General features: G+C 47.0%; 1 protein-coding gene across 2 annotated transcripts in view; it reads right to left on the bottom strand.

Moving 5' to 3' along the window:
• The window catches only part of ACER3 (alkaline ceramidase 3), a 51,503-nt gene extending 31,168 nt beyond the window's left edge, over positions 1 to 20,335 (bottom strand). Inside the window, exon 1 of one of the 2 annotated variants that reach the window (XM_081197458.1) lies at positions 20,000 to 20,335. In XM_081197458.1, coding sequence (XP_081053584.1) covers positions 20,000 to 20,102 — 103 coding nt within the window. In that variant the 5' untranslated portion in view covers positions 20,103 to 20,335. The remainder of the gene's footprint in view (positions 1 to 19,999) is intronic. The other variant, XM_081197459.1, reaches the window with a different exon arrangement.
• Between the last annotated feature and the right edge of the window lie 380 nt (positions 20,336 to 20,715).

Here is a 20,715-nt window from a genome sequence, read left to right on the forward strand (position 1 = left end):
CGCACAGCTTAATGGAAGCCGGCAGATTAGGCAGGGAGAGTTTCAGCAACTAAACCAGAGACTGAAGAAATCCTGGCCACAAACAAACTAACTTTTACCTTTGCTTGTCTAGCTTCGCTTTAAGGCAGCATACCTCTGCTTCAGCTACTACAGTGGTACCTCGGGTTACATACGCTTCAGGTTACATACGCTTCAGGTTACATACTCCGCTAACCCAGAAATAGTACCTCGGGTTAAGAACTTTGCTTCAGGATGAGAACAGAAATCATGCGGTGGCGGCAGCAGGAGGCCCCATTAGCTAAAGAACAGTTTCAGGTTAAGAACGGACCTCCGGAATGAATTAAGTATTTAACCCGAGGTACCACTGTAATGATAACTGATATTTAAAATACGATGCTGATATTTTTATATTTCTAAATATGGATAAAAATACTGGTTGAGATTCAAAACTTCAGAAGCAGCAGTCTAGTCATGCAAAGAGGTCGTCTCCTTGCTAAAGTGCCTGGATATCCACAAAAGCTGCACCAGAGGGTTCGGGGAATCGGTTGCATGGGGGTCTAGAAGGAATTCAGAAATCAATCACCCGGTTGCTCACTGGAGCAAGACAGTTTGAGTCAAACCTCAGCTGCCGAACGTCTCTGTTTCAGAACATTTCAGCTCCCAAACGCTAAAACCCCCAGAAGTAAATGCTCCGGTTTTCAAGCATTTTTCGGAAGCCAAATGTCTGACACGGCTTCCGCTGAGTGCAGGAAGCTCCTGCAACCAATCGGTAGCTGTGATTCGGTTGTCGAACGTTTTGGAAGCCGAACGGGCTTCCGGAACAGATCACCGTATTTTTCGTTCTATAAGACGCACCAGACCACAAGACGCACCTAGTTTTTGGAGATGGAAAACAAGAAAAAAAATATTCTGAATCTCAGAAGCCAGAACAGCAAGAGGGATCGCTGTGCAGTGAAAGCAGCAATCCCTCTTGCTGTTCTGGCTTCTGGGATAGCTGCGCAGCCCGCATTCGCTCCATACGACGCACACACATTTCCCCTCACTTTTTAGGAGTGAAAAAGTGAGTCTTATAGAGCAAAAAATACGGTATGTTCGACAACCAAGGTTTGACTGCATTACACCGAACCTGGCCTGACTGCCCTGACTGTCCGTTTCCAGGCCCAATTCAAAGTACAGTGATACCTCGGGTTAAGAACTTAATTCGTTCTGGAGGTCCGTTCTTAACCTGAAGCACCACTTTAGCTAATGGGGCCTCCCGCTGCCGCCGCCTCGCGATTTCTGTTCTCATCCTGAAGCAAAGTTCTTAACCTGAAGCACTATTTCTGGGTTAGCGGAGTCTGGAACCTGAGGTACCAGTGTACTGGTTTTCCCCTATAAAGCCTTAACAGCCCAGAATAAGGACCGCCTCTCTTGGACTCTACGCTAATCATCTCTCTTGGACTCTACGATAATCCTCGTTTACCCCCTCTATGAGAATACAGAAGGTGGAAAAACAAGAACAGGCCTTTCCTGTGGTGGCTCTGAGTCTCCGCAGCCTGGTTGACAAGAGGTGATGACAGCGGCAAGGAGGTCTTGCTGGAGACCTTCCTTCATGGTGCCTGCCGACTGCTCCAACAGCTACAACTCAGAATAAAAAAATTCCTTCCAGTAGCACCTTAAAGACCAACTAAGTTAGTTCTTGGTATGAGCTTTCGTGTGCATGCACACTTCTTCAGATACACAGATCACATGTGTATCTGAAGAAGTGTGCATGCACACGAAAGCTCATACCAAGAACTAACTTAGTTGGTCTTTAAGGTGCTACTGGAAGGAATTTTTTTTATTTTGACTATGGCAGACCAACACGGCTACCTATCTGTAACCAGCTACAACTCAGGAAAGCTTTCTAGGCACCTGGAATCTCTACAAAGGACTCCGGAATAGCAACTTCTGGAGGTGAATTGCTCAGCCACCACTATGGTTCAACGATCCAGGCATCACACCAAACCACCGTTAAGCTTCCTTAACCGTGATTTTTAAATGGTCCATGGGAAGAACAACTGGTTGTGGCGCTGTATCATTTGTCACGTATTTGCACAAGATGCACCAAGTTCTAAATAAAGCACCCGTCATGCAAACATTCTATTACAAGAAAAATAATAATCAGAATTTCCATAGCCATTTGAATAACTAGCTTTCTTCCTAAGCTGCTCACTTGTTCTGCATGGTACATAATAAAAACACATTCTAAAACTGCCTGCCCGCAGTGGATGCTGTTACGCAAGAGGGGATAAGCACCGTCACACGTCACATGGTATGTTGCAGCAACACAACATCTATGCGTCAGGGAAATCGGCAGTCGGGCAAAGAGTCATCCAAATATTTTGGCGGAGCAACCAGAGAAGTTCAGAAGGAAGCTTTCGCTAGGTTCGAAAGCATGCCAGCTTTTATACAGCTTTATGCAATTTCATTTTGCTCACTAAGTGGCAGTTGCTGCTTCCAGGTCTCTGGACTTTTCCCATCCAAACAGCTGGGGGCAGGAATCTCACACTGCAGGTGCTGCCAATTCGCCACCCAGGATTTCTAAGGTGGATAGAGACAGAAGGCAAGCAGTTCTTTACTCCAAGCCACCCACGTGCCACTATTCCTTTGGTTAGCACACGCTTTCGAACATGCGGTCTCCCTTCAGTTCCCTTCACTAGCGCCCAGAAGCCAGCAAAAGTGTACCATATCCATAGCAGCCGTCTTCCCTTCCCTTCTCCTTTTCCTCCACCCCTTTCCTTATTCTAATTTTAAGATTTCCACTCTCTGACCTTAGTGAAATAGTGCAGAGAACCATTTTAAAACCTGGCACATCCACATGAATTTATGAATGGTGATGGTGGTTCCTGGATTGTTTAAATGGCACTGAGAAAAAATGCTCACTGCCTTAGGAAATTGGCGCTACATTTTGTGAATGAGGAATGGGGGTGCACGTACAGTGGTACCTCGGGCTACATACGCTTCAGGTTACATACGCTTCAGGTTACAGACTCCGCTAACCCAAGAAATATTACCTCAGATTAAGAACTTTGCTTCAGGATGAGAACAGAAATCGTGCTCTGGTGGCGCAGCGGCAGCAGGAGGCCCCATTAGCTAAAGTGGTGCTTCAGGTTAAGAACAGTTTCAGGTTAAGTACAGACCTCCGGAATGAGGTACCACTGTATTCCTGTACGGTAACTGGTAGTGGTGACACTGAGAGGAGCAGCTCATTCTGGAATATTAACAATACCACTTTGGTGACTGACATCTCCATCTGGCTGACCCCTCCAGCTTTCTTTAGCAGGTCAGCAGAAGAGCTTATTTTCTCCATTCATATCTTTCTCCAAGGAGTACATGGTTCAACCCAGTAAATTCCTACGACGACCCTGTGATGGAGGTTAAGAGGCTGTGGCTGACTCCAAGGTGAGCTTCATGACCCAGTGGGGACTTGAACCCAGACCTCCCAGGTCCTAGTCTGACACTCTAACCACTACACCACACGGGCTTCCCAGAGTCCTTCTGCCATGAGACAGCTCTATAAAGTGAGTTGGTAAATAAATATGGGAAAAGCAAAAGGTAACGTAGAGAAGGATCTGAAATATTTTCCTAGAAGCTTGAATTTGTGTTACTCTGAATCGCCTGCTTTGCTGTTTTAATGTGCTGTAAACCGCTTTGAGATTTTAAAATATAAAATATAAAGTGGTATAAAGATGAAATTAACAGCAACTCATCCCCTCACTGGGGGGAGGGGGGTGGTGCCTAGACATATCATGGTGGTACTGGGTTTAAGGTACCGTTTGGCAATTAGCATACAGTGGTGCCTCGGGTTACAGACGCTTCAGGTTACATACGCTTCAGGTTACGGACTCCGCTAACTCAGAAATAGTACCTCAGGTTAAGAAGTTTGCTTCAGGATGAGAACAGGAATTGTGCTTCAGCGGCGCAACAGCAGCGGGAGGCCCCATTAGCTAAAGTGGTGCTTCAGGTTAAGAACAGTTTCAGGTTAAGAACGGACCTCCAGAACAAATTAAGTTCTTAACCTGAGGTACCACTGTATATCTGAGGATGGCTGGCACAGCTGAGGTGGCCTGATCACAACCAACACAAGCAGCAGCAGCAGAAACAGAAAGTGCTGCTTCATCTTAATTAAAAAAAGACAACATTGCAATAATGCCCCCAGAATAAGCCAACAGCTGATTTCCCTTCTTGTGGTTTGGGTGGGGTGGAGAGGAGCCGGCAATCTCCCTCATATTCTTGCCGTCGTTCTCTTTCCCCTGCATGCGCGTTGCTGAGAATGCAGAAGAACGCAGTTGTTTCCCAAATCCAAGATCCTTCTGGAGACGCCAGCTATTGAACCCGGGACCTTCAGGATACCACTCCGCTAAAGGCTCCCTGTCTCAGAAGACAAGAGGCAAAAGGATCCCAAGGCACGGACGCTTGCAAGCGTGAGCGGCAGACACTCCTACGTTGCCTGTGTGACCCGCAGGGCAACTGCAAAAAGGTTGGCCATAGCTGTGTCATATCGCCTTCAGAATCAGGATATGGCAACCACGCTTTTAGCTGCAGACAGAATATTCAAAAGCAGGTTGGTTGAAACTAACGTCATGCCTTACTGAAGTGTTTAATCTACTAAAATATGAATGGAAATGGCATTGGACACCAAATAAGTCGATATTTTAGCAGGAAATGCTATGGAATGCCTAGATTCCACACATGTGCACATGATATGTACAGTGGTACCTCGGGTTAAGTACTTAATTCGTTCTGGAGGTCCGTTCTTAACCGGAAACTGTTCTTAACCTGAAGCACCACGTTAGCTAATGGGGCCTCCTGCTGCCGCTGGAGCACGGTTTCTGTTCTCATCCTTAAGCAAAGTTTTTAACCCGAGGTACTATTTCTGGGTTAGCGGAGTCTGTAAGCTGAAGTGTCTGTAACCTGAAGCGTATGTAACCCGAGGTACTACTGTATTTAATTTACTGGATTTGCTGCCAGAAGATGATCTCTACTCTGCATCAGATGCTGCTGTGTTATCCATTTCACTGTTGTTTAGTTTTTGTTTGTTTTTATCCTGTAAGCCTCCCTCAGAACTGCTGGTTATAAAGATCTGAAATAAATATAAAAGTACACAAAGGTTCAGAGGCTGTATTCCACCAAATGCCAGATGCTGGGAGGCAAACAGGAGGAGAGTGTGTTTGCCCTCATGGCATGTCAAAGGTCTTCGAAGCTGGCCAGCCGGACCTTTGATATGATGCAAGGGCTTTCTTGCCTTTTTAAACAGGGAATGGAAGAAAAATCAAAGCTAAATAGTAATTAATAAAGCAACAGCTGAATGAGTGTATGAAACAAAAATAATAGATTTAGCAAAATTTAAAACTACCGCCCAGTCAGTCTGACATCAATACCAGGAAAGATTCTGGAGCAGATCATTAAGCAAACAGTCTGTGAGCACCTAGAAAGGAATGCTGTGATCACCAATAGTCAGCATGGATTTCTGAAAAATAAGTCATGTCAGACTAACCTGATCTCGTTTTTTGACAGAATTACAAGCCTGGTAGATGAAGGGAACGCAGTGGATATAGCCTACCTTGATTTCAGTAAGGCATTTGACAAGGTGCCCCATGATATTCTTGTAAAGAAGCTGGTAAAATGCGGTCTTGACTATGCTACCACTCAGTGGATTTGTAACTGGCTGACTGACCGAACCCAAAGGGTGCTCATCAATGGTTCCTCTTCATCCTGGAGAAGAGTGACTAGTGGGGTGCCACAGGGTTCTGTCTTGGGCCTGGTCTTATTCAACATCTTTATCAACGACTTGGATGATGGACTCAAGAGCATCCTGATCAAATTTGCAGATGACACCAAACTGGGAGGGGTGGCTAACACCCCAGAGGACAGGATCACACTTCAAAACGACCTTGACAGATTAGAGAACTGGGCCAAAACAAACAAGATGAATTTTAACAGGGAGAAATGTAAAGTATTGCACTTGGGCAAAAAAAATGAGAGGCACAAATACAAGATGGGTGACACCTGGCTTGAGAGCAGTACATGTGAAAAGGATCTAGGAGTCTTGGTTGACCACAAACTTGACATGAGCCAACAGTGTGACGCGGCAGCTAAAAAAGCCAATGCAATTCTGGGCTGCATCAATAGGAGTATAGCATCTAGATCAAGGGAAGTAATAGTGCCACTGTATTCTGCTCTGGTCAGACCTCACCTGGAGTACTGTGTCCAGTTCTGGGCACCACAGTTCAAGAAGGACACTGACAAACTGGAACGTGTCCAGAGGAGGGCAACCAAAATGGTCAAAGGCCTGGAAACGATGCCTTATGAGGAACGGCTAAGGGAGCTGGGCATGTTTAGCCTGGAGAAGAGGAGGTTAAGGGGTGATATGATAGCCATGTTCAAATATATAAAAGGATGTCACATAGAGGAGGGAGAAAGGTTGTTTTCTGCTGCTCCAGAGAAGCGGACACAGAGCAATGGATTCAAACTACAAGAAAGAAGATTCCACCTAAACATTAGGAAGAACTTCCTGACAGTAAGAGCTGTTTGACAGTGGAATTTGCTGCCAAGGAGTGTGGTGGGGCCTCCTTCTTTGGAGGTCTTTAAGCAGAGGCTTGACAACCATATGTCAGGAGTGCTCTGATGGTGTTTCCTGCTTGGCAGGGGGTTGGACTCGATGGCCCTTGTGGTCTCTTCCAACTCTATGATTCTATGAATCTATGATTCTATGATTCTACCTTGCCGACAAAGGTCCGTATACTTAAAGTTATGGTTTTCCCAGTAGTGATGTATGGAAGTGAGAGCTGGACCATAAAGAAGGCTGATTGCCGAAGAATTGATGCTTTTGAATTCTGGTGCTGGAGGAGACTCTGGAGAGTCCCATGGACTGCAAGAAGATCAAACCTCTCCATTCCTAAGGAAATCAGCCCTGAGTGCTCACTGGAAGGACAGATCCTGAAGCTGAGGCTCCAATACTTTGGCCACCTCATGAGAAGAGAAGAATCCCTGGAAAAGACCCTGATGTTGGGAAAGGTGGAGGGCACGAGGAGAAGAGGATGACAGAGGACGAGATGGTTAGACAGTGTTCTCGAAGCTACCAGCATGAGTTTGACCAAACTGCGGGAGGCAGTAGAAGACAGGAGTGCCTGGCGTGCTCTGGTCCATGGGGTCAGGAAGAGTTGGGCACGACTAAATGACTAAACAACAACAATTTAATTTAATGAAGCTGGGAAGGAAAAAAAGGAGGGGGAGGAAAGCAAAAAGACAGCTGAAACCTTGAAGTTAGTACTCTGGTGTCAGGGAACTGCCATCGGAGCTAGAGGCGGAGCGAAGGCTCCAGAGGGATGCCGGAGAGGGTCCTAGTAGGGAGAGGGGCAGCCCATTTGCTGGGGAAGGAAATCAGTGTAACACCAGTGGAGAAGGGAGGCAGATGGGGGAATCGGAGAGGAGGCTCCAAGACTCCTCGCCGGAGACCAGCGGAGAGAGTACGGGTCCTCCGCTGCCCACACCCTCCCTGCGCAGAAGGCTTCCGCGCAGGGAGACTAGGCGGAGACTAGGCGTCAAAGAATTTTTGTGCTGGAAGAAGTTCAAGAAACGCCCACTGACGGATTCTGCTAGCGACTGAGACAGCCACGATGCTAGAGGCTGTTCAGTCAGAAAGGGTTCAACCAGGTAACCTAGCCAGGAGTGGCGGCAACTTACGCACAAGCAACCCCTAAACCCATTACATCTGGAATCTGAAGTAGTGATATCTAAACACATGATGTTACTTCTCAAGAATTAGGAACATTCTCGCAGTGCTAGAGTTTTTAACACTGGACCGTAAACTATGTTTACATGGTGCTGAAGATCCCACAAGCTAGAACTATTTTTAGGAATTATTCGGAATGATATTCGTGCACCTCCCCAGATACTAAACAACAACTAACTGGACAGTACGTCTTCCTTCTGACAGTACCCAGAGTTCTAACCTTGGGTTTAGAAAATGCCGCAGGCTGAAAACCACAAGGGCACGATCTTAACCGTGGATGACTCCCGCGTTGTACCTTGGACAGATTCCAGCACGGGTGACGGAGTTTTTGCCCATTCAAGGTTCTCCCACTATATCAGTCGGACACAGAACATAATGCTTCCTGACTAACCCTTCGTAGGGTGGATTGCTGAAAGCACGAGGAATTAAAACAAAGAACTGCAGTCCAGCTGATAATATTGTGGGGGAAGAAATGCCTTCCAGGATGAAGAGGAACCAAAGGAACAGTGGCCAGAGAGAGGGGGGGGGACAACGACGACTGCTGAATGGCCAAGGGAGAATCTACTCCAGAATCCTGCTTCCAGCAGTGCCTAGCCAGCTGTTTCCGGGAAGCCCCAAAGCAGGGCATGAATGCAAAATTCTCCACCCTCCCACAACAATAGCCAGAGGTTAATTAAATGCCGTGGCGGATGGCAAATGATGGATCAATTCTCTATGAATCCCCTTTTCTAAAGCTGTCGAACGTAACACCAAGCACAACACCCCACAGCTTCAATTCCGTAAGTTAATTATGCACTGTGTGAAGAATCTTCTTTTGTTCAACCAGCAATTTCACTGGATGATCCCAAGAGACTTTTTCCTACACCATGCAGTCTGTCACGTCCCCCTATCTGTCACCCCCCCCTAAACTAAAAGCCCCAAATGCTAAGTTTAGCCTTTCCTCTTGAAGACACGGTTCAAAATCCTTTGGTTATCCCTTTTCTGCATCTTTTCCAGCTCTGTATATCACCCTAAGTGAGACAAGGCAACTGTAACTACATAAAACATTCCAAATGCAGCTAATTCACAGAGGCAGAATTATACCGGCAGTTTATTTTCAGTCCCTTTCTTAGCAATTCCTTTCCCTGAAGTTGCTGTTTGTGGAGCAGTGAGCTATCAATGAGAAGCCCAAAAAATTATTTCCTGGGTAATCACAACCAGTTCACACCATATATATATATATATATATATATATATATATATATATATATATATGCAGGTTTTGGTGTCTTCGGGTGTCTTCCCGTGTAAGAGTTGGGGTGTCTAGGCGACGTTTCGACGAGGTCTCACTCGTCATCTTCAGGCTGGTGCTTTCGGCTTCTTGTTACTGGAACAGAGCAGGATCTCAGTGTTTGAGTTCCTATAAATACTGTTGAGGGGGTGTGGTGTATAGCCTCCAACGTTCTGGGCAGAGAGGAAGTTCCCAGGTTAGTGTGTCTTTTCTTCTTTTGTTCATTAATTACTTGAGGGATATCTTGAGTGATTTCTTGAGTGATATTCTGAGTACCACTTAGGAGGGTCATTAGGTGTGGATTAGTTGCTAAAGCTTTCGTGTCTTGACCTCTTGACCTTGTGAAGAGTTTTTTCTGAGAAGATGGCTGTACTGCACTTAGTTGTGCTCTGGCTTGGCTTCGTGTATAGGGGCGAGCTGTGGTTTTGTGCCCTGTGCCAGCCAGATCTGTGTAGGGATTGCAGGGGGGTGCAGCATCCGGAGGTGCCACTATGGTTTGGCTACTGGATGGTGTCTGCCACGTACATTGGACAAACAAACAGACGAATAAATGCACGTATCGCAGAACACAAGAATGCCGTCAAAAAAGAAGAAAAAACTTCCTCTCTTTACCAACACATGAAAGAAACAGGACACGAAATTAATTTTTCAGATTCCAAATTGCTCTTTAACATGGAACACCACCACAAGAGAATAATCATGGAAGCCATCGAGATAGAGAAACACCCTCACAACATGAACAAGCGTGACGATACGTCCCGCCTGCCAGACATCTGGAAAATAGCCCTCCCCACAAAAACCGACACCAGAACCAGAGGCACACAGAACGCCATCTCCAATCAACCACACCAGACCCAAACCCAGACCCTCTCCACAGATAAATTACAGACACCATCCAGTAGCCAAACCATAGTGGCACCTCCGGATGCTGCACCCCCCTGCAATCCCTACACAGATCTGGCTGGCACAGGGCACAAAACCACAGCTCGCCCCTATACACGAAGCCAAGCCAGAGCACAACTAAGTGCAGTACAGCCATCTTCTCAGAAAAAACTCTTCACAAGGTCAAGAGGTCAAGACACGAAAGCTTTAGCAACTAATCCACACCTAATGACCCTCCTAAGTGGTACTCAGAATATCACTCAAGAAATCACTCAAGATATCCCTCAAGTAATTAATGAACAAAAGAAGAAAAGACACACTAACCTGGGAACTTCCTCTCTGCCCAGAACGTTGGAGGCTATACACCACACCCCCTCAACAGTATTTATAGGAACTCAAACACTGAGATCCTGCTCTGTTCCAGTAACAAGAAGCCGAAAGCACCAGCCTGAAGATGACGAGTGAGACCTCGTCGAAACGTCGCCTAGACACCCCAACTCTTACACGGGAAGACACCCGAAGACACCAAAACCTGCATTCCTGTACCCGTGAAAATCTACGAAAGCATATATATATATATATATACATATTAAAAAGCAGAGACATCACCTTGCCAACAAAGGTCCATATAGTTAAAGCTATGGTTTTCCCAGTAGTGAAGTGAGAGCTGGACTATAAAGAAGGTTGATCGCCGAAGAATGGATGCTTTTGAATTATGGTGCTGGAGGAGACTCTTGAGAGTCCCATGGACTGCAAAAAGATCAAACCCATCCATTCTTAACGAAACCAGTCCTGAGTGCTCACTGGAAGGACAGATCCTGAAGCTGAGGCTCCAATACTTTGGCCGCCTCATGAGAAGAGAAGACTCCCTGGAAAAGACTGTGATGTTGGGAAAGATTGAGGGCACAAGAAGGGGATGACAGAGGACGAGATGGTTGGACAGTGTTCTCGAAGCTACCACCATGAGTTTGACTAAATTGCGGGAGGCAGTGGAAGACAGAAGTGCCTGGCGTGCTCTGGTCCATGGGGTCACGAAGAGTCGGACACAACTAAACGACTAAGCAACAACAACATGTATGTGTGTGTGTAATTAGGTTTCTTTGCTGCTATGCACATCACTTCTGAAGTCTCTTACATTGAGACCTGTTTGTTATCATGTTGCCCATTCACCCAGTTTGGAGAGATTCTTTTGGAAATGTCCAGTCACCTTGAGTTTTCCCATCCTGAAACCAAACCTTGCTACCTTGCCACTCATTCCCAACTTGATACAAATAAATGGTCTCAATGTAATCCTTGGGAGACCTTGCTCTCTACTTCCTTCCATTGTAAAAACTGCCTGTTTATGTATACCCTCTGCTTCCTGTTGGTTAACCCCTTACAAGAAAAGACCCGTCCTTTTATCCCATGATTTACAAGCTTACTCAGAAGGCTTTGGTGACAGACTCTGTCAGAATCCTCTGAAATGCCATGTCTAATGAATTGCTCCAACTACACTCAGGGGTAGGCAACCTAAGGCCCAGGGGCAGGATGCTGCCCAATCGCCTTCTCAATCCAGCCCACGGACGGTCCAGGAATCAGCGTGTTTCTACATGAGTAGAATGTGTCCTTTTATTTAAAATGCATCTCTGGGTTATTTGTGGGGCCTGCCTGGTGTTTTTTACATGAGTAGAATGTGTCCTTTTATTTAAAATGCATCTCTGGGTTATTTGTGGGGCATAGGAATTCATTCTTTTTTTTCTTTTTCCAAAATATAGTCCGGCCCCCCACATAGTCTGAGAGACGGTGGACTGGCCCAAGGCTGAAAAAGGTTGCTGACCCCTGACTACACACTTGCTGACATGCGGAATTAATTCTAAAAGCTTGGAAAGGCAAGGCTTCCCTCTGCAGAAGCCATGCTCATCCTTCCTCAGCAACGCTGCTTCTTCTCTACCAGGGGCTGGGAATATTTTGCAGGGTCACATATACCAGCGGTGCATGGGGCCAGCCAAAGGGGGGGGGGAATGGGTAGAGAAATGGGCTTTGTACAGTGGGCTACATTCCAGCCACACAAAAGTCAAAAATTTCAACACACACCTCCCTCCACTCAGGAAAGCAAGAGACATTATCACAGGATTTACTGTTGTATTTAAACACACTTTTCCTCTAAGGAATTCAAAGTAACATACGTGGCTCTCCTCCACGCCATTTTATCTTCTGTGAGGTGGGCTAGACTGTGACTGGTCCAGGGTCACCCACTGAGTTTACCAGTGGCTGAGTGGGGGATTTGAACCCTGGTCTCACAGGTCCTAGTCTGACCCTCTAACCACTCCACAAACTGCTTAAGAAAGTGTTTCAGTCAGACAAAACACTTGAGGAAAATGTGAAGCAGGGTGAGTGAAGGATGTGGCTCAGAAACCCTGTTCTATATGTTGAGTATCTCAGGTTTAAATAATGCCTTCCCAAGACAGATGTTAACGGGTGTGTCATTTTCATCAATTTGGCCCCCCCGAGTATCTTTTTAGGGACTGCTGTTACACTGGCCAATTTCAAGGTCTCTAACAAGGAGGCTGATTTTAACGACAGGTTTGAGTCCTTATAATAATTATTGGGTGTAATTGTTCTTCTTGCACCTGATAGCATCTCTAACACACCTAACTCTTCGGACTTGGGATGCTTGAATTGCTCAACGTTTATTCTCCATGTACCTGCTCAGATCTCTGTAAATGCCAAGTGACATCAGCCCAGATTACTCTAGGACAGACTTGTGCGGCTGAGTCACAAAGACCCAACGCTGTCATTTTACCAGCAGAATGGCATGTCGGCTTAGAATCACCAGAACAATAACACTCTGTTGAGTGGAGCAGCCTTCAGAGAATAGGGCAGGGGTCAAAATTTCCCCAGCCACAAAGGGTCTGAATTCAGGCACGTGCCAGCATGCAACAGCTGCAGTTACAGCAACCATATTCCTACTCTTTTTACTAGCAAACCATATCAAATGCCGCCTCTGCAGTATGTCGTGTGGGGTTCTAGCTAAAGCTATGATGATGTGGCCTCACTAAAGGTTTCTTGGATTTTCCAAGCATCTGTTCTGCAAATCTCCTCCTCCAGCCTTGCTCGCTCTCTCCCACATACCCAGTGGTTTCATTGCTTCACGGTGTAGGTTCGTAGTTGAAGATGGCACATTCATATGGATTTTTTAAACTGTATTTTACTAATTTTATTACATTGCATTCTACTGTATTGCAATTTGAATTCGATGAATTCAACAATAAAATACAGTATTTAAGAAACAAAAAAAGCAACAAAAACGATCTAGCACTGCGAATTGCAATTGCCACAAGAGGCAAGTGGTCTGCCAGGACCCTCACCAATTTTCAAGCAGTCCTTGGGGAAAAGAAGTCTGGGAACCACTGACCTAATCTGAGGGAATGCAAGAATCCTTACTGTTTATGAAGAGCGACTGCTTGTTCAGGCTACGCTTTCCCTTGGCTGTTGGCCATAGTTGGGTAAAAAGGGGAATGGTAGAAATAATGATCTGACAATTCGGACCAAAACTTGTGATGTGGTTTCCAGGACTGTGGGAGAAGCCGCTAACCTGCAAGAGTCTAGCAACACAGATCCTGTACAGCTACTGTACTTTCCACAATGGCAAAACTGCACAAAAGCTTCCCTAGGGATTTGCACCAATATTCAGCTGTTCTAAACTTTAATCAACGCCACCTGGTATTCATTTACATGTCTCAATTCTGTATTAGAACTGCAAGTAAAATCTGGATACAGGAAATCATAAAATAATTCAATCTGGACAGGGTAGCATTCAATCTGAACTTTAAGTCCCTTTTCAGGAACGGGCTTGAAAATTGTGCATGGACACAGCTTGAACTGCTAAACGAATTAAGGTGAGCCCCTAAGAAGTCCAAAATGGCAATTTAGGTCCTCTGGGCATTCCCTGACCCTAATTGTTTTCAAAAGATGGTGCAAATACAACTTATTAAATAGTCCAAGTATTTCTTATATAAACGATGGCATCTAACATCATTGCTACATTATACTAATTTACCTATTAGACTACAACCAATCAGAAAAGGCAGGAAATTTATTTACATAATTTATAGCTATATATTGCACACATTGGATTTCAGTCTTTGTGTCTGGTAACGGAGGTGGCTGTTTTTTATGGGGTAGCTGTGACTTCCACTTTAACAATTAAAGGGTTTGATAGTTTACCGGCATTAACTAGGCTACAGGTCTTGATGAGACTACAGCTAGTAACTTATTATAAGAAGAGTACATAATTCTTATAAATGTTGACTGCTTGTTTGACCAGAACAAAGTGTGCTTTTGTCCATGGACCCCTTTGGGGTCAAGGTGGTGCAGCACAGAGTGCATGGCAGCAATCCTGTACAAATGTAACCGGGAATAAGTCTTATCGAACCCAACGGGGCTTGCTTCCGAGTAGACAAACAGGATTGTACAGTAAGGGTGTGAGGCCTCAGCCACGCCACAAACTCAGATGATGACCACAGGCATGCCACCTTCCACACTATGGGAATTATAACGCTGCCCTACACTGAAGGGTTTCTGTAAGGATTACTGAGACTATGTTATGTGTTTTAAACAATTCCATCTGTGCCGCAAATTGCAATAAGCAAAACACTTATTGCATTATGACTTGTTGGACATGTGTGAAGGTAGGGCCTGTGTGGTAAAACAGCTCTAACGTAGGAGAGGCAGTGAATCTCTACTCCCCACCAATCCAGTATTATGGTATAGTATGCCAACCTGCAAACTGAAAGGGCAGGTTATATAGTTTAAAATAAACCAGTGATGAAGAGGCAGAGGGCAAACAGTACTTTGCTGGTCACCTACCACCAAGACACACACAGCAGTAAATGGCAACCATGAGAGAAAGGGGGGGGGAAGGTTTACTGCGTGACCCCAAACTGGTATTGCCCCAGGTAACTATGGGTGAAGGTTGTGCTTATAAGGTAGGGATCGGGAACAGGAACTCGATCCCAATCTGGCCAATGTTCCAGATTCTTATCTCCCCCATGGGGCAAGTTTAATTAAGAGGGCCACCTACTCCTCAACCATCTGATGTCACAGTGTCACGTAATCCAATTTTACGCTGAGCACAGCAGTTTCAGGCTCCCACAATCAGCTGCCATACATCCGATCCTATCTTCCACAGTAAAGAAATTTCCACATGTGGCCCTGAATACAATTCTTAAAACGCAAGTCGCTAGGAGTTACAGACTGTACAGTACTTAAATATGAAATCAGAGTTGCGTCATATTTTCAACAAAGCCCTTTCTCCTTGAAAAAGGTGTGGTTATCAAAGCAGGGTGTGATTCAGTACGCCAGTGGCTTTCAACCATCGCACCCTGGAGTGCCGTGAATGATGGTCGGGGTGCCGTGGGCAACTCTGGCCTCCGTCCCTCTTTCCTTCCCTCCCTCCTCTGATGCCCTCTCGCCTCTCAAAGGCTTGTGTGGTCGTTTCTTGCAGAAGCTGGCCAGGCGGTGCTGGCTGCCAGGAGCTGAAGCGGCTTCAGGGTAAGGAAACAAGTGGGTGAGGGAGCCCAGCTCTTGCTGTTGGGTATGGATGGGCAAGTGGGACGCCAGGCAGGCGTCACACTGGGCTTTCTTGTGCTTGCTGTGTGCAATGCCTGCCTGGGAGCTGAGTGTCTGGCACCAATAGGGAGCCTTTCCACCATGCAAGCCCATGGCACCTGCTGCCGCCATTGCTGCCTCATGTTCATCTTTGGCCAGTCTCCGTCGGGTCCCTGAGGCTGGGGGCATCTTCTCAGGCCCCTGTGGGGCGGCGTGAAGAGGCACCTCTCTTTGGGGTGGGGGCCCCCTCAGAGACCAGGGGCAGTGGCTGCTCAGAGGACTCCCAAGGAAAGGGGATAGAAGAGGCTGAGGGAACACTCCACAGGGGAGGTTGCTTGAAAAGGGGTGAGGGGCTGCCAGCTCTGCAGGCAAGGGGTGGCATAGCTGGGTTGTTGAGGCTCGGAGGACATTTCTCCACAGGGGAGCTGCAGAAAGAATGTAGTTGGTCAAGGGAGCCTTGGACTCAAGAAGGTTGAAAACCTCCAATAGTGTTAAGGGAATCTGTGCAGAGGCCCCTGAATGACTCCTAATAGTTGCGACTGTTGGCTGCCCTGGCCTCTGGATGGATCCATTTAGTTTTTGAAGGGAATTTATGCAAAGAGTGGAATGGGGAAAAGCAAAATTAAGAAGGGAACCATACAGGCAGGACGTGTTCATCAGGTTGAGGACTTGCACCCTGGGATTAAGTAGGATTAAGGAAATGCACTAACAAAGGCAGGGCTCTGGTATCGTGTACTTCATTGCTTGTTCAAATTATAAACTGTCCTATCGCCCAAATCAGGTGAACTGCAATCAGCATATTGGGAATTGCCTCTGCGGCAGAAACTGTGTTTCACATCACAGTTTGGATTAAATTCCTGGTTAGTGTGGACCAAAGCTTCCCCAATTGGAGCAGAACAGCAAACTTTGACTAGGACAAACCAGGCATGAGATGAGGGAATCCATACACATGGGGAGAGGAGGGAGTGTGTGAGCCTGAAGGGAATTCCAGACCATTATTTGACAACTAACTGCCATGACATCCTTTCCTTAGGGAATGCGAAGGGATGCATATGAAGTTGACAAACATTTAAAAGGGAGATGCTAATTTCCATCTGCTCCAGCACTCTGTTCGAAAGAGTACAGTGGTGCCCCGCAAGACGAATGCCTCGCAAGACGGAAAACCCGCTAGACGAAAGGGTTTTCCGTTTTTGAGCTGCTTCGCAAGATGATTTTCCCTATGGGCTTGCTTTGCAAGACGAAAACGTCTTGCGAGTGTTCCGATTTTTTTCGCTCCCCCCCCTTTTCTAATCCGCTAATAGCCTTTTAGCCGCTAATCTGCTAAGCCTTTAATAGCCGCTAAACCGCTAATAGCGCTAATCCGCTAATAGGGTTGCTTCGCAAGACGAAAAAACCGCTAGACGAAGAGACTCGCGGAACGGATTAATTTCGTCTTGCGAGGCACCACTATAAAGTCATAGGCTCTAGAGCATCTCTGTATGTAGGGACTGCAATGCTTTGCTCTTTGGAAAATACCCCCGAGACATCCTTCCGATAAATGAAACTGAAATGAATTTACCTCCACTGCAGAATATCATCTGGGATTTATGAAAGGCTGACTCATCTGCCACACAACAGCACTAGAGAGTATCACAAAGTGTTGTGCCCCATGGGGATCCTTGGGGTCTCTAACAGTTAGATCACAACTAAGTGGCAACAAGTGACATCGAGCGCACAGCCTTATTTAAGAACTAAGGTGCCTGGCAGGAGCCAGACCAATGTCCCCAAAATTCAGCATTCTTGCGATTCAAGAATCTCAAATCTCAAGTTATGCAAATGCATAAACTAAGATATGAAACCAGCGTTGAGTCACAGGGAAACTAAGAAAGCTGAACAAGCCCTGTACCAGGGGTCATTAATGTGGTGCCCTCCACATATTGGACTACACCTCCCAACAGCTCCAGCCAGCATGGCCAATGGCCAAGGATGATGGGACTTGTAATCCAACATTATGAGGACACCGTGCTGACGACCCTTGCCATTCACTTTCAAGTTTGTAATAAACCATTATGCATTTGGTGGTCCACCTCAGACTGTGCTCCCCTTTCTAACCTATCCTGATCTCTGCTGGAGGCAGCATCCTATTCTCTGGGTGTTGCCAGCGCATCAGATTCTTCTGCGCGTTGTTCAGAATGGTTTTGGGAATCTGGTTTTTTTTGTTGTTGCTGTGGTTCTGGGTGGTTTTAAGCAGGTATTAGTTTTGATTAGGCGTCTAGAAGCTGTCAGCAGGCGAAAGCAGTCACACCCTGGGAATGGCTTCCAATGGCAGGTTAAACCAGGTGATGATATTGGATGGGTCTCACACCCTCAGTGCATCGAGGGCTTCCTTTGCATGCAAAAACAGGCTCTGGCAGATTGAGCAGACAAGACTAACAGTGGGTCCAACCGTCAAGAGGGCAGTTTCTGCATGTGCTGTAGAGGGAATTGAGGGGCAGATGGGGCTCGTCCACCTGGGAAGTTGGCCACCTAGGAGAAATAAAACTCTGATCCTAAACCTCTGCTGCCTTGCGGGATATCCTAGGGGGGAAGAAAAGGCTAAGGAATAAACCCTACACAAATCCAGAGTCCCTAAGAGTCCCTAAGACAGTTGGATGGCGTCTTGTACACCTTCCGGCAACTCCTGCAGCCAAGCTGGTGCCAAATGCCTTGCTCTGCTTTCCTTTGGGCCACATCAGTGAGGCTGAGGGGGGGTGGTCTTGTTGTCTGGGCAGCCCAGGACCTCTAGACACACTGCCCAGACTTGTGCCCCAGGGAGATCATTTTGGTGCTGTTAACACAGCGGTTTGACTTCACCCCTGGATATGCACTCCACTGTCTCTATACACTGCAAAATGTTTCTCTCACCACTATCTGGCAGGACACCCCAGCCAAATTCTATAGGGTGGGGTGGCTGATTTAGAACATTTCCAAAACGTCCCCTTGGCCATCTGCATAGGATAGTACTAAGTCTGAGGTGGGGAACTTGTGGTGTTCAGGCACTGCTGGACTCCCAAAACCCCACCAGTCCCAGTGGCCAGCCATAGTTCAGCAACACCTGGAGAGCCACAGGTTCCTCACACCTGCAAAAAGGCATCCCTATTCCACCCCCTACAAGCTCCATCCAGGTGTGGTGAGCTAAGTGGAAGGTTAAAACCGTGTTTATGGAAGACAATCTTACTCGGCTACAAGTGATCACCAAAGAAGACGACCTTCTTCTTTCCCAGACTTTTGGGAACTGACTGCTTTTAATGAAAGTGCTGGCACTGTGCTGTTTTTATCGTAATGATCTGTAGGTTTTTAATATATTTGCTATCCATCAATGTTTAATTGTTTCTTAATGTCTCCTCCTATTGTTTTAGCTGTTCTTAGTTTATCTGTAAGCCACCTTGAGCCCTGGGGGAGGCAATTCCTGTGATCCTTCATCCAAGGATCACAGGACAGTTTGCAATTTTTCAATTAGGAATAATCGCGTCTTGGATTAACCTCCCTGGGATAAGTATATGATACCCACAGTGGGGTAGCCATCAGGCACCAAGGTGTTTGGTGCGGTCTCTCTCCAACCTAATAATCTAACATAACCCTAATCGGAAGGGGAAGAATAATTTGCAAAGGGGCCTTTTTGCTACTTCCCCATGCAAAATGCATGCATGGCACAACTATCTGCCACAGCGTGACTCTATTAAATCAATCAGATCCAATGTGGTGTGGAAGTCAGAGGGTCAGACTAGGACCTGGGAAAGATGGGGCTTCAAACCAAGCCGCCTTCTCTCAGCCTAACCTACCTTGCAGGGATGTTGTGGGGATTCATTTATTTATAATTGCCTTGCCCAAGGCAAATTTGCAATGAAGAGAAGGAGAAACACTTTGAGCTCCCTGGAGGGTGGCAGGAAGGGCAGAATGCAAATGCAGCAAATACATACAAATTATTATAATAGGCTGGTTTATTGCAATTATTGGTACGGTTTTAACTGATTTTTATATATGCGCATATATAATATACATGCACATGGTTTGAATTCTACTTCCCTCTTTTCCCCCGTTACCTATTGCATGTTTTCATTCTTACATTGCAAACCGCCCTGCGTGACCTTCGGATGAGGGGCGGCGTGCGAATTTAATAAAATAAAACAAAATCCCCGCGTATGGTGGTTTTTGCAGCCATAGTTTTCCCACTCCCGCCCCATCTACGCATTTAGAGGTTCTTTTCTGGAAGCCGCCTCTAATCCCTAAGGACCCGGGGGCCAAAATTACGGTTAAGGGAATGATAATAATCCTAATTCTTTTACACGGGGGGGGGGGGGCGGTGCTCACGATCTTCCCAAATCACGCCTCCCAACCCTCCGACCCCCAACCCTTGAGGGGATGTCGGGGAAGAAGCGGATCCGTCAATCCCCCTCCCCCCCCGCCGCCGCGCGTTAAGGAGGCCGCGCTGGCGCGTCTCCGCCGCCGCGCACGTCTGAACGCGCCGACTCGCGTCGACTCACAGAACTCGGCGATGTAGTGGGAGACGACGTAGTTCTCCTCGCACCAGTCCAGGGTGGAGGTGGGCTTCCCCCAGTAGCCCTCGCGGTCGCCGGCGGGAGCCATGGCGCTGCGTGACGCCGGGCGAGGCGGGATGAGGGAGAGAGAGAGAGAGAGAGAGGCGGCCGGCGGGCTCGAGGGAAGGAGGGCGGCGGGGTTAAAAAGAAAAAGGAGGGCGGCCGCCGCTCCCCGGATGGGCCGTCCGCCGAGCTGGCCCCGCCCTCGGCGGCGGCGGCGTGAGAGGCCCGCCTCGCCAGGAGGAGAAGGAGGCCCGCTCCTCCTCCTCCTCCTCTAAAGCGGGGCCCGGCCTCCGCGTCGCCATGGAGACGGGCTGAGGCCTACGCGCTCCGCCGCGCCTTCCGCGCCTACGCGGCCGCCGACCTCACTGCTAATGGCCACGGAGGCCTCACTACGTCGACCTCCTGACTGGGAAGGAGGAGGAGGATAGAGGCACTGAAAGAACTAAAAATGATACTAGTGAGGGTGATAATAATAATAATATTAATTAATAATAGGCCGAGCAGGGGGAAGGGGGGCTGGGCGAGGGCCTGCTTATTGACAGGGGGCTCTGGAGGCAGAGAAAGAACTAATAATGATAATAATACTGATGGTGATAATAATATTAATTAATATTAGGCCAAGCAGGGGGAAGGGGGCCTGAGAGAGGGCCTGCTTATTG

The sequence above is a fragment of the Podarcis bocagei genome, assembly GCF_964188305.1.
Source record: "Podarcis bocagei genome assembly, chromosome: 6".
Lineage (NCBI taxonomy): Eukaryota > Metazoa > Chordata > Lepidosauria > Squamata > Lacertidae > Podarcis > Podarcis bocagei.